The sequence below is a fragment of the Cydia amplana genome, chromosome 15, assembly GCF_948474715.1.
Source record: "Cydia amplana chromosome 15, ilCydAmpl1.1, whole genome shotgun sequence".
Classification (NCBI taxonomy): domain Eukaryota; kingdom Metazoa; phylum Arthropoda; class Insecta; order Lepidoptera; family Tortricidae; genus Cydia; species Cydia amplana.
The window spans coordinates 6,424,731-6,438,986 of NC_086083.1; the positions used below are offsets into that span (position 1 = coordinate 6,424,731).

At 43.2% G+C, this 14,256-nt stretch overlaps 1 protein-coding gene across 1 annotated transcript in view; it reads left to right on the forward strand.

The window, feature by feature from the left end:
• Positions 1–10,450, forward strand: part of LOC134654508 (uncharacterized) — a 121,963-nt gene extending 111,513 nt beyond the window's left edge. Inside the window, exons 63-69 of the mRNA XM_063509953.1 lie at positions 789–930; positions 1,907–2,004; positions 3,654–3,802; positions 6,910–7,092; positions 8,630–8,793; positions 9,862–9,971; positions 10,331–10,450. Coding sequence (XP_063366023.1) covers positions 789–930; positions 1,907–2,004; positions 3,654–3,802; positions 6,910–7,092; positions 8,630–8,793; positions 9,862–9,971; positions 10,331–10,444 — 960 coding nt within the window. The 3' untranslated portion in view covers positions 10,445–10,450. The remainder of the gene's footprint in view (positions 1–788; positions 931–1,906; positions 2,005–3,653; positions 3,803–6,909; positions 7,093–8,629; positions 8,794–9,861; positions 9,972–10,330) is intronic.
• Positions 10,451–14,256: the final 3,806 nt, after the last annotated feature.

Sequence of the window (14,256 nt, forward strand, 5' to 3'; positions counted from 1 at the left end):
ACCCTCAGTGAAACGGATGGTGTCGACGACGGCGGACGTGGCGCAGTGCGTGGCGCTGAGCAAGCAGTACCACGCGCTCGGCGGCCCGAGGGTTGCTGTCAGCCAACTTACCCTGGGCATCCCGCCGAGTCAGGTATAGAACTCCCCTCATTGACTAGTGGCTCTGTGATTTTAATATAATTTAATATAAAAAATGTAAAAAACTCAATCGACCAAACTTCAAACTTATAATGTACAATCACCACACGGGCCCCTGGTCAAATCAATTTCTTTTTTCGAACTGTCAAAACGATTTTGTTATTATGAAATTTATATGAAACACTTGCATGTTTTAGTTTTATACGGGTTATAAAATAGAAATCATGTCTAAAAATAACTGCTGTCTACGTTTCTCTATTAATCTTCTGATGCTTTATTTCATGCATGGTGTAAAATAATTTATTTTAAACACATTCAAATACCCTATTGCTCACACCGGAGCGTGTACGACCGAGGGTTGCCACTATCACAACTGTCATAAACCCTATCTTATGACAGTCATAGAGAAATATAGTAAGACAAGAGTGCTCACTCCATACATCAGTTTTGGTCTCAAAAAGACTCTACATCTAGCATCAAGTAGCGGAACTATCAGTACTGCTACATCTATTGTCAAGTAGCAGTACTGATAGTTCCGCTACTCGATGCTAGATGTAGACACTGAAATTCTTTTTCTTACCAATAGTCTTTTTGGTACCAAAACTGATGTATGGAACGAGCAATCTATGTAGTTTTTTTCTCTGTCACAGTGTACGGCGCTGTTAGGGGAAAACGGGGCGGGCAAGTCCACCACGTTCGCCATGCTCACGGGGGAGGTGCGGCCCACCAGCGGGCAGATATATCTGAACGAGGCGCCCGTCTCTCCAAGGCAGCTATGCAGCGGGTTGATCAGTAAGTAATCATTTTTTAGGGTTCCGTACCCAAAGGGTAAAAACGGGACCCTATTACTAAGACTTGGCTGTCCGTCCGTCCGTCCGTCCGTCTGTCCGTCTGTCACCAGGCTGTATCTCACGAACCGTGATAGCTAGACAGTTGAAATTTTCACAGATGATGTATTTTTGTTGCCGCTATAACAACAAATACTAAAAACATAATAAAATAAAGATTAAAGTGGGGCTCTCATACAACAAACGTGATTTTTGACCGAAGATAAGCAACGTCGGGCGGGGTCAGTACTTGGATGGGTGACCGTTATTTGCTTGTTTTGCTCTATTTTTTGTTGATGGTGCGGAACCCTCCGTGCGCGAGTCCGACTCGCACTTGGCCGGTTTTTTATCCTCATACTTATTTAAAACTGTCCCTTTATTTGAATAAATATTGACAACGCACAGACAAGGTGAGAGCTTCAAATTTTCGACACATATTCTTCAACGGCTATATACATACGGCTGCACTAAGAAAGGATACTTTGAAAAGGTGAAAATGGAGTTGGAAGTACTTAACGTCATCTTCGCACACCAATGGCGGGTTGCAGCACGTACAATTCCAAAAGTACTATGAGTTTTCCCATGCAATAGGTACATTTTAGCTAACCTTTTTACGATGACAAAAGTTTGATGCAACTAAGTAAGTATAGCGTATAGCCCAGTGACACACCTCGGACACTGGCGATCAAATGAATGAAACAAACGTGTTCCTACGCACACAGCCTAAGCTCGTGTAGGTGAACGCGTACCATGCTTGTGTGAGTGAGATAAGACATTGTAGGGTAACTGTGAGGTAACCGAGAGCGGGTGGGCGGCACTTTCAACGGGAAGCAGGAAGCGTCCATACTGTACGCTAGTACTCTTTATTATACTGTGCCAGTGATGATATATGCTCGTTTTACTATGTAAAATGCGTGTGAAATAGTAGTGCTTCCTTATAGGTTACTGTCCACAAAATGACGCCCTGGACCCGCTCCTGACGGTGCGAGAGACGCTCAGTTTCTACTGCGAGCTGCGGAGCATAGAACAAGAAGATGAGGTACTTCATTCCGAACTTCTTTTGTTTTGCCAACCGACCTCTGAGGCCGAAACGAGAGAAACATAAAATAGCTTGTGCAAGAGATCTTATTTACCAGAAGGGCTACCGCGAAAACCGAATTTCGCAGATTGCGGGCATTTTTCTCTGTCACTCTAATTACGCCTACATTGGAGTACCTAAAAGAGAGATTCCCCGCAATTTGCGAAATTCCGTTTTCGCGGTATCCCCTCGGACGTTTTAGAGGGTGAATTTTAACGCTTTTAATTTATTTGTAAGTTTCTTGGTAAACGTATTCTTTTAATGAAAATGTGTGTATTCTACCAAGCAATCTAATATGCAAAGTGGATTTAAATTTAGACAAATCGCTTATGGAACTTTCAGTAGGAGTAGCAAAGAAAGCGCTATCATTATTTGTCCTGGTAATAGTTTCACTTTTCTGACGTGACGTAGACGTATTGTTGGCTACGTATTGCACACTGATTCCCCGGTGGGTAGGGCATGCTCCCGGGAATTCCCGGTTCTCAAATTCCCGGGAATTCCCGGGAATTTTATAGTATCGAAAGAACCGGTACTGAAGACCCGGTACCGGTACTTCCCGGTTCTCATCAGTATGCGTATTTATTCCTATTTCAATAGTAGTTATATTTTAGTACTTTAGCTCGGGACATTAAATAGCATTTTAATAATGGTGCTATGAAACGGGGGACCCAAATAACCCGACAAACTAACCTAGTAAAGTAGGCATTCCAATCTATAAGTATTACTGATAATGGTAAATTGTAAAAATTTACCCAGTTTTCTATTTAAATTTTGTTTTATCTAAAACATCGTTCATTACTTTTATGCCGCTTACATAAAGGACTATGATCTATACACCCGGGTGACTTAAGCTATATCATTAAACAACTTTTAAATCTTAAGTAGGATCTTACATTCGAATATTCTTCTTCTAGGAAGTTGGTTTTATATGAAAATATTCCGTTCTCAGGTTGAATTTTTAATTTCTGTATGCCGTGCCGTCATAGTGCCGAGTGCATCGACTACGGCTGTAAACCGTTAAGCCCAGCCCTGGCGGAGGCAAAGTGTGCGATTAATTTCGTAAAATAGGTTGGAACGCTAATTGAAGTTTTTTTTTTCATAAAATAAGTCATTTATTAATACTTATGCAATTATTTAAATGAAAATAAGTCATTCATAAACATTGTATGCTACCCAATCAATTTCATAAAAATAATCTTAAGATGCTTTGAGAACCGGGAAGAACCGGGAATCCCGGTTCCAGTCATGCTCAGAACCGGGAAATGAAATTCTTGGTACCGGGACCGGTACTGCATGCCCTACCGGTGGGTAACAAATGAACCCGAATAAATTACGTCGGTTGTTTTGGTATGTTGTCAGGAATGTTAACACGTATTTATAATTTCGTCGCATTGCATATGTTCTGTCCCTCACGGCCGCACGCGTATGGCCCATGTTTTATAGATGGTCAAGCAGATCTTGTCAGTAGTAAAGGCGGCAAATTTGAAAAATGTAGGCGCAAAGGGATATCGTCCCATAGAAAATTTTAATTTCGCGCCTTTTTCTACTGACAAGATTTGCTTGACTATCTATAATATGATTTATGTCTATGTCTATGATCTTGCAAACAGGTAATAAAGCGGACAGTGGCCATGTTCGACCTGTCCAAGTACGTGGAGGTGCGCACGGGCGCGCTCAGCGGCGGCAACAAGAGGAAGCTCTGCGCTGCCATCGCGTTCATGGGCAGGACCCCGCTGGTGTTACTGGACGAGCCCACCAGGTGAGTACTAGCTCCTTACAGGTAATAAAGCGGACAGTGGCCATGTTCGACCTGTCCAAGTACGTGGAGGTGCGCACGGGCGCGCTCAGCGGCGGCAACAAGAGGAAGCTCTGCGCTGCCATCGCGTTCATGGGCAGGACCCCGTTAGTGTTACTAGACGAGCCTACCAGGTAAGTACTAGCTCCTTACAGGTAATAAAGCGGACAGTGGCCATGTTCGACCTGTCCAAGTACGTGGAGGTGCGCACGGGCGCGCTCAGCGGCGGCAACAAGAGGAAGCTCTGTGCTGCCATCGCGTTCATGGGCAGGACCCCGTTAGTGTTACTAGACGAGCCTACCAGGTAAGTACTAGCTCCTTACAGGTAATAAAGCGGACAGTGGCCATGTTCGACCTGTCCAAGTACGTGGAGGTGCGCACGGGCGCGCTCAGCGGCGGCAACAAGAGGAAGCTCTGCGCTGCCATCGCGTTCATGGGCAGGACCCCGTTAGTGTTACTAGACGAGCCTACCAGGTAAGTACTAGCTCCTTACAGGTAATAAAGCGGACAGTGGCCATGTTCGACCTGTCCAAGTACGTGGAGGTGCGCACGGGCGCGCTCAGCGGCGGCAACAAGAGGAAGCTCTGTGCTGCCATCGCGTTCATGGGCAGGACCCCGTTAGTGTTACTAGACGAGCCTACCAGGTAAGTACTAGCTCCTTACAGGTAATAAAGCGGACAGTGGCCATGTTCGACCTGTCCAAGTACGTGGAGGTGCGCACGGGCGCGCTCAGCGGCGGCAACAAGAGGAAGCTCTGCGCTGCCATCGCGTTCATGGGCAGGACCCCGTTAGTGTTACTAGACGAGCCTACCAGGTGAGTACTAGCTCCTTACAGGTAATAAAGCGGACAGTGGCCATGTTCGACCTGTCCAAGTACGTGGAGGTGCGCACGGGCGCGCTCAGCGGCGGCAGCAAGAGGAAGCTCTGCGCTGCCATCGCGTTCATGGGCAGGACCCCGTTAGTGTTACTAGACGAGCCTACCAGGTGAGTACTAGCTCCTTACAGGTAATAAAGCGGACAGTGGCCATGTTCGACCTGTCCAAGCACGTGGAGGTGCGCACGGGCGCGCTCAGCGGCGGCAACAAGAGGAAGCTCTGTGCCGCCATCGCGTTCATGGGCAGGACCCCGTTAGTGTTACTAGACGAGCCTACCAGGTGAGTACTAGCTCCTTACAGGTAATAAAGCGGACAGTGGCCATGTTCGACCTGTCCAAGCACGTGGAGGTGCGCACGGGCGCGCTCAGCGGCGGCAACAAGAGGAAGCTCTGTGCCGCCATCGCGTTCATGGGCAGGACCCCGTTAGTGTTACTAGACGAGCCTACCAGGTGAGTACTAGCTCCTTGCAGGTAATAAAGCGGACAGTGGCCATGTTCGACCTGTCCAAGTACGTGGAGGTGCGCACGGGCGCGCTCAGCGGCGGCAACAAGAGGAAGTTCTGTGCTGCCATCGCGTTCATGGGCAGGACCCCGCTTGTGTTACTGGACGAGCCTACCAGGTGAGTACTAGCTCCTTACAGGTAATAAAGCGGACAGTGGCCATGTTCGACCTGTCCAAGTACGTGGAGGTGCGCACGGGCGCGCTCAGCGGCGGCAACAAGAGGAAGTTCTGTGCTGCCATCGCGTTCATGGGCAGGACCCCGCTTGTGTTACTAGACGAGCCTACCAGGTGAGTACTAGCTCCTTACAGGTAATAAAGCGGACAGTGGCCATGTTCGACCTGTCCAAGTACGTGGAGGTGCGCACGGCCGCGCTCAGCGGCGGCAACAAGAGGAAGCTCTGGGGGCCGATTTTTGAATTTGGACCACTCGATTTCGTGTATTTCGTTAATTAATATCTCCACTACTAGGCATTTAAATTCTACTAATAGAATTAAAATCGAGTGGTCAATACCAATAGATTTCAAATTTCGATCGCTCGTATTTAAAAAATTAGCATTTCGCCGTTTTCCACCGATTTTCGAGTGACGAAATCGAGCGATCGAAATTCAAAAATCGGCCCCCAGCGCTGCCATCGCGTTCATGGGCAGGACCCCGTTGGTGTTACTAGACGAGCCTACCAGGTGAGTACTAGCTCCTTGATCCTTATACAAAATTTATAGTGTACCTATACGAGTTTTCGTCCTAAACACACAATAGAGGACGGACGATCAAGGATGATCTTGTAAAACAGTAAGAAAACGCACGCACTGGGTGCGAACTAATTAATTGTAGCGCAAGCGTAATTTTTACGTCAAATCACTACATAGATAGTCGCTTCCCGCTGTCTGTCTGTCCCTATGTATGCTTAGATCTTTAAAACTACGCAACGGATTTTGATGCGGTTTTTTTTAGTACATAGAGTGATTAAAGAGGAAGTTTTATGTATGTTTTGTTAACCCATGTGAAGCCGGGGCGGGTCGCTAGTACAATATAACGGAAGAAAAAAAATATTAACTTTAAACTAAAGAAAGGACGCTTAGCACAAGGAATTTCGTACATTGACCTGCCTGTTCCTATCTCTATCGCACGCGCATAATTATACTGCTGTCCCGTTCGCACAGTGTCATTGACCGCCGGCATCATGGGCGGGACAGCAATATAATTTTGCGCTTGCGATAGAAATAGGAATAGGCAGGTCAATGTACGAAATTCATCGTGCAAAGCGTCCTTTCATTTAGATGGTGCGAGAACTCGCATGCGAGTTTCATTACATTGCGTTATTTGATCGTTCGGCTCAATTTTTGTAACCTCAATGGTCCGCAATGTAACTAAAATCGTATGCGGGTTCGCGCGCCGTCTAATTCAGCCCTCGTCTTATTTTGCCAAGAGAGAGGTGTCACCAACGATAAGATTTGTTGGACTTTCTTCAGAAATCAGAAATCAGAAATCAGAAATATTTATTGTATAAACTGTGTAGGTACAGGAAGTATAACTAGGTACATTTTTTGGCGAGTATCAACAGTTTTACCCTTTTCGGGCGTACAATTTATTTTATCACAACAGCACGACGTACAATTTTTTTTTATTTTTTTTTTTATTATTTTTTTTTGTTTTATTTTTTTTCTTTCACTTTGAATAATGAATGTTCCCCTTAGCGGCATGGACCCCGGGTCGCGCTTGTGCGTGTTGCGCGGCGTGCGCGCGGCGCTGGGCGCGCGGCGCGGCGTGCTGCTGTCCACGCACGCGCTGCGCGACGCGCGCCGCCTGTGCGCGCGCGTGGCGCTCGTGCGGCGGGGGGCGCTGTGCGCGCAGGGGAGCGTCGATGATTGCTTGCGAAGGTCAGTTTCAAGCCAGGGATGTTGCGGATGCAGATTTTTTGACATCCGCGAACGCGGATGCGGATATTTAAAGGCAGTAGCGTAGCGTAGTGGGGGCGGGGGGGGGTCGGCCCGCCCCGAGCGGCACTTTTAGGGGGCGGTAAAATTTCAGAATAAATACCAATAATATCGTATAAATATTTGAACTATTTCAGTCGCACTTATTATATTGAAATACGTAAGCTAGGGGGCGGCAAATTTTTCATCCGCCCCGGGCGGCCGAGACCCACGCTACGCCAACGCCGCGGATGCGGATGCGGATGTCAAGCTTAGGTACTTAGAAAACGTCAAATATTACATTAGTATTTTTTTATTTAAAAAAAGGAAACGTTCAGTATTTGAGCAAGAATATAGGTGCGTTATATTTAATAAACAGTAACTTCGCCGACTTTTCTGGATCTAGACGATTTCGTTGTAGGTAATGACGAAATTACCTAGCACTTACGCCGCCGCTAAGACGTTCCTGTACCTATGATAGGCAGATGCGCGCTCACGTAGTACACGTAAACCACGTAGTGGATGCTAAGCGAATTAATAAACAGATAAAACACCTCTCCATCCGATAAGGGATTTCCTCTTCAAGACACGTAGGTTAACGATATATATAGTTGATCATTAGAATTACTAGGGGGATTGGTGGTGACTTGTATAGTGTCATGAGATAAACTATAATACAGGAACCTGAGTTTGGTGTCTACTCCCCTCCCGGCACTCTGCCTATTTCATACCGACTTGTTCGACATCCGCATCCACATAAGCTCCGCATCGATTTTATGCGGATGCGGATGCAGATGTGGATGTTGTTTTCAATTTGTAATGCGGAAGTTCCGCGGTTGCGGATGCGGATGTTCGCAACATCCCTGGTTTCAACTATGCGGCCTCCTTCTTTTAGCCTCACGGTTAACGGGGAGCTAACATATTTGACTCCCGGTCGGCGGCGTAATGCTTGCCGTACTTACTTAAATCTAAATTATCACGTTCCTTCCGAGCTTGTCGAGCCTTTTGCTGGGTTTTATCCTGCTAGGTTAGGCGAGAGACGGGAATCCCTGTAGTGATCGGTTTAAGATGCCCTCCAACACCCATCCGGCGTTAGATGTAGCAAGAAGTGTGAATAAAACAATGTAAAATAGCTATTCAGATGCAAGTAGGGTGATAAAAGTAATGAAGTCTCTGAATATGTAAATTTAGGGTATTAATTCTGGAATGCTGCCTCTGTCTAGTCACTACATAGTATAAAACAAAGTCGCTCCCCGCTGTCTGTCCCTATGTATCTTAGATCTTTAAAACTACGCAACGGATTTTGATGCGATTTTTTTTTAATCTGTCAGCTCCCACGGCTCATATATGAGCCAGAACGCTTATGGTGACGTCATATCGTGGGATTCGACAGATTAATAGATAGAGTGATTCAAGGAAGGTTTATGTATAATTTTGTTAACCCGTGCAAGGCCGAGGCGGGTCGCTAGTAACTAATAACCTTGGATATATTCTACCGCAGGTTCGGCGGTGGATACGCGATATCGTGTCGCGTCGGGCGCCGCGAGGACGCGACGCAACAAAGTCCACGCGAAGCCTGGAGGCGCGTGCTAGCGAGCGCGCCCCGAGCCGTGCCCCGGGACCTCAGCAGGGGCCGGATGCACTTCGTCATACCCGCTGTTATAGGTACGCAACTGGTATAGTCGCCATCACGTATATCGGAGCGGCCAAGGTGCTCACAAATATCTGAACACGCCTCTATTGTCAAAGAGTGCGAGATATATCTGATGGATGGTACACAAATGCGAATGGACGTAGGCTGCTTGATGCAGCCAAGGGCATTAGTTTCCTAAAACATGGCCCCACTCATTCTACGCTCACGCCATAGAGAGACGAGTATTTTTTTTAATAAATAAATAAATAAATAAATATTATAGGACATTATTACACAAATTGACTAAGCTCCACGGTAAGCTCAAGAAAGCTTGTGTTGTGGGTACTCAGACAACGATATATATAATATACAAATACTTAAATACATAGAAAACAACCATGACTCAGGAACAAATATCTGTGCACATCACACAAATAAATGCCCTTACTGGGATTCGAACCCAGGACCGCGGCTTCACAGGCAGGGTCACTACCCACTAGGCCAGACCGGTCGTCAATATTTAGTAAAAAGCTTTGTAAGAAACAACCAGTGTGTATGTAATAATGTATAACCTACGGTATAAAAACCAAAAAGCTCTCGCGACGCCTATTAAGGCAGTATCGGGTATACATTATGCCTATTTTATTTTAAAATATATGATATCCGCATTCCGCACGCCATCCTGACGACGCAGTGTTGAAACTGATACAGACAAGGAATGGAATTGCTTTCCGGCGTCTATATTTCCGAGCTCATATAACCCGGCAACCTTCAAATCAAGGGTGAACAGGCACCTTCTGGGCAGGCTCGCTCCATCGTAGGCCACGTCTTCGCCTCGGCTAGTCTGTGGCCATGAGTAAGCCCATTTATAATGTAAAAAAGTCACCTGCAATAATATTTTAGTCTTCTAAATATCTGATACGATCAGATCGTAAGATCCTTATTCGTAGAGCCACAAGAGCGTGTCACATATTTTTGTGGCCTTCGAATACTAACATATTATTGCAGGTGGCTGTACAAACCTTTTGCAATACGGGTACAAATTTATTTGGGAATAGCAAAAACCAGGCGAATATAACATAACTCATGTTGATTTTCAGATGATAAGCAAGAAGCGACTCGTCTGAGCAGCATATTCAGACTCATGGCCGAGCTACAGAGCGAGTGCGACGTCGAGGACTACACCATCAACCAAAGCTCTCTCGAAGAGGTAGGCTTATATATGCATCATTAACACATTCATTGCCAGCCAGCCAAACAACACATCCGCGCCAGGCTACAAAAATTTCGTCATATAAAGCTGTAGATCCCGACTATCGGGTCGTCCGGCCTGGGAACCTTTGATTTTGTTTTACCCTTCATTCATTTTTTCTACTCTGCAATGACGACAAGATATCATGACAAAGTTGCATATTTATAGATCTTACTGCACCGAATATACTCCACCAATAGTCATTTGCTGTTGTTTAGTGTAGTCGATTAATTTATGAGCGGTGACTCGTTCATTTTGCGTTCACATTCGCTTCAAAATTAACAACGATTATTAAAGTCGCTATTTTTCCTTTGCAGATGTTCCTAAGTTTCTCCGACAAACCCCAAGATGAAGTGTTCTGGGAGCCCCTCCCCTCCCCGCAGCCCCCGCGCCGGGACAGTGGACAACTCGACACTATTACTTCACTATAAGTATAATACATAAGTATTAGGTTTTATTATCCTCGTAAGGCTAATGTACAAACAGCAATTCTAACTGTACATAGGTGGACCTTATTACAAAGGCATAAGGTCCACTAATGTACAGTTAACAGTGTGTGCGATGGTCATATTCGTTGCAATCTAATTCGAACTTTTTTGAACCAAATAAAGTAGCGTCTTTTGTTTCATCGCTTTTCAAACAAATGAAATTCATTCCTATTTATTATAGAACATGGTTCAAATTAAAAATAGCTACTGCTGTTGCTGTTGACTGTATTAAATCATAATTGTAACAAGATTTAGATACTGAAATGTTGAGTGCCTTAAGATATTTAAACTGAAAATTGCTGGACAATTGTTAAAAAACTATAATCAAATAATTAAGTATGTGAAGAGATTAGGTATTTGTTATCTTGCCTATTTGTTTGTGTTAATGTTACCAGTTTTCGACAAACATATTTTTAATTAAAATACAATTAAGATTATATTTAGGTTAACTTTTTTTAATTTTAAAATGATTACCATATTAAAACAAATCTGTATTAGGCATAGGAATTCACACAGGTTCGGGACATATTTCAAAATGCAAAAGACAAATAATCATTAGGTAAAATTGTAGATATAAGATAATTTGCAATGCATGATTTGTGATATATAACTATTGCTCATAAAATGACATTACCAAGTAATACGTAAAATATGTGCAATTATATATTTGAAGCGTATAGTAAAAACAAAATACGTAGTTATAATGGATATTTAATGAATCTCCTAAAATGTTACCTATATAATTTAGAATTAGAACTTTTTGTTATAAGAAGCGATTTTTACAAAAAATTGAGTAGGTACCTAACCGTGTAGTAAAGTAATGTGTCTGAAGTTTTACAAAAAAAAACTTGAAATGTTTTGAACAGAATTTTTGATTAACTAAGGGTTCCAAATTTAAAAACAAAACAAATGCTTCTGGGTCTCAGGACTCTCAGGAAGTATACCTTTTTTTATTATTATTATAAATGGGCTGGGAAGACGTGGCCATGAGTAAGACAAACCTAAATGTAACTGCATGTTTTTCGAGATATTACTAGTTATTTGTAAAAAGAACTTCATAGAATTGAAAGATAGGCAGGATATAAGTGCAACAGAGAGACATTAGCGTTTCGATCGCTATAGCGCAAACGATTGTCAACTTGGCTAGGCCCTCTGATCATAGAAGTGTGAGTGTACTTAATTAAGGTTTTTTAACTGTACATAAGACGCGCGACTTAATTTTAGTAACTATTTAGTTATTTTCCTACTGTGTCATGCTCTTTATTATTCGAGATGTGATATTTTAAATAAATATTTTATTAATGGTGTAAGGAAACTCGTGTTTTTTATTTACGTCCATTTATTTAATATTAATTAATTAATTATATGAATACAATAACATCAATATAAATGACATTTAATAATTATAGTTCGGAATGTTTCATATTTAAATATGAGATCCAATTTAACATATAGGTAGTATAGGTTTATTTACAAAAAATATTTGTAACAATTTTTGTTTTTTTTTTAGTTACTTTGTAGAAAATAGTAAATTAAGATACAAATAGCCTAATTTTGTGCCAGATCTTGAAAAGTCTTTAATTTATTTATTTATAAATAATTTTCTTTTAAGTTCACAACATAATTAATACAAAAATAAGTACCTAGATCGATTCAGATCAATAAGTTATATTCACTAGGACACTTCTAACCACAATCGGCCGTATTCGAAGTAAATAAGTATGTAGTGAAAACGCTTCGTAAAGACGAAACGACAATATATTATTCTTATTAAACTTGCCGCAAAACTAAGTGGCGAGTCAGGTCGTAAATAATCGGAATCATGCTATCTCTTTCGAAATAGCAAGGCTTTGATGAGCGGAACTCGTAACAGTGGTACAGATCTGCTAGCATGAGTTACATTCTCGCGCGACTCCATACATCTAGCGCGACTTCAAGTATGGACTCGCGCGCGAGAACGCAACTCATGCTAGCCGCTCAGGTAGTATTACGCATAAAAGGTACGGTACGTGAGCGTTTTCCAAAAAAAGTGTACATTTCATTCATGTCTTCAAAATATTGACTTCTTGGGCTCATTTTACTCAGAATCATTTGTACATTCACGCCTCATACATGAAAAAATGTGTCCAAAAAATTCCTTTCCAGATCGTCACACTCTTGTATGAATTTTTTTTTTATTTGTATGAACGTGACGCACTGGAAAAAAATTTTTCATACAAAATTTTGGGACACATTTTTTCATGTATGAGGCGTGAATGTACAAATGATTCTGAGTAAAATGAGCCCAAGAAGTCAATATTTTGAAGACGAATGAAATGTACACTTATTTTGGAAAACGCTCACGTGGTACGTGGGTGGATCAACTATTTCTTGTTGTTATTCTGTCCGGTCAGCCAAGAGACAATAGTAGCATAGTTTGTTAGAAGACATTGTACACCACCTTCACGCACGCTTGGTAGACGATCCTCTTTATAAGTATCACAAAAAAGCGTGTTTAGATCATTTAAATGCCCAAAAATCAGATTTTAACCTTTTCAACGCCAAGAGCCACTAAAGTGGTCGAGTGCTGTCGTGCCCATGACGCCAACAGCCACTAAAAAGGCTATGACGGACGCTGTCAAAGCAATTTTCCTGCTGACAGATAAGGTTTATTTTCGCTCTTCATATTGCAACCATTCGTATAAGCCACATTTTAGCATGGGACGAAAAGCGTTGAAAAGGTTAAAGAGACACCCAGGAGAACGTAACCATGGCAACGAGTGACAAGAAAAAGTTGATTCACCTACCTGACTTTTATTGCCCGACTCGCCACTTCGTGCTGCCGGAAGCATAGTGCTGAATGAATGATCCATTTATTGACAATATTTTCAATTAGTATCAAAAGAGGGGTTCCTGAGGCCGGCGGACTTCTTGAAATGCACCGCGATTAGGTCCAGTACGCGGAAAATCACATCTTTATTCAACACCTTGTGGCCGAAACTCGATATGGAGAGCTTCACGGAGTCAGACAGGGCCTTTTCGCCGAATATGAAGCCTAGAACTGCAACAAACAAGTTAGATTAAAATAAAACTATTAAAATCGATTATATCGCCTATGTTGAATTTATAGTTTATGATGGTTCATTATTTTGTAAGTGGCTAGTTTTGCACAGTGTAGTTTTTACTCAGTCACAGTCCGCGAGTCAGTCAACTTATGTACGAAATATCATTTGATATTTACCAGTCGCTTTTCAGTGAAGGAAAACATCGTGTGGAAACCGGACTAATCCCAATAAGGCCTAGTTTCCCCTCTGGGTTGAATGGTCTGATGGCAGTCGCTTTTGTAAAAAGTAGTGCTCACGCCGATTCCTGGGATTAGTTGCCAAGCGGACCCCAGGCTCCCATTAGCCGTGGCAAAATGCCAGGACAAGGCGAGGAAGATGAGATGATTTACTTAGTAATACTCGTATCGCATATATTAACCTTTTCGACGCCGTGTCAAACACAAAAGCTGTCACGCTGACGCCACGTCACCGAAGTGTCAAAACTGAAATTGAACTTTACGCATATGCACGTAGGTCTATGTTGCTCTGTGGTCTGTGACCGATTAATCGGTCTTTGGCGTTGAACCTACGGTGTGGATATATCGGTCATAGGCGTCCAAAAGGTTAAGCAACTTACCCGGTATTTTGGACATGACGACCTGACAGGTATAGTCGAGGTTATAAGGCCTGAGATGCGCCCGCGGGAGGTCATTGCCCTCGTCGGCCATTTTG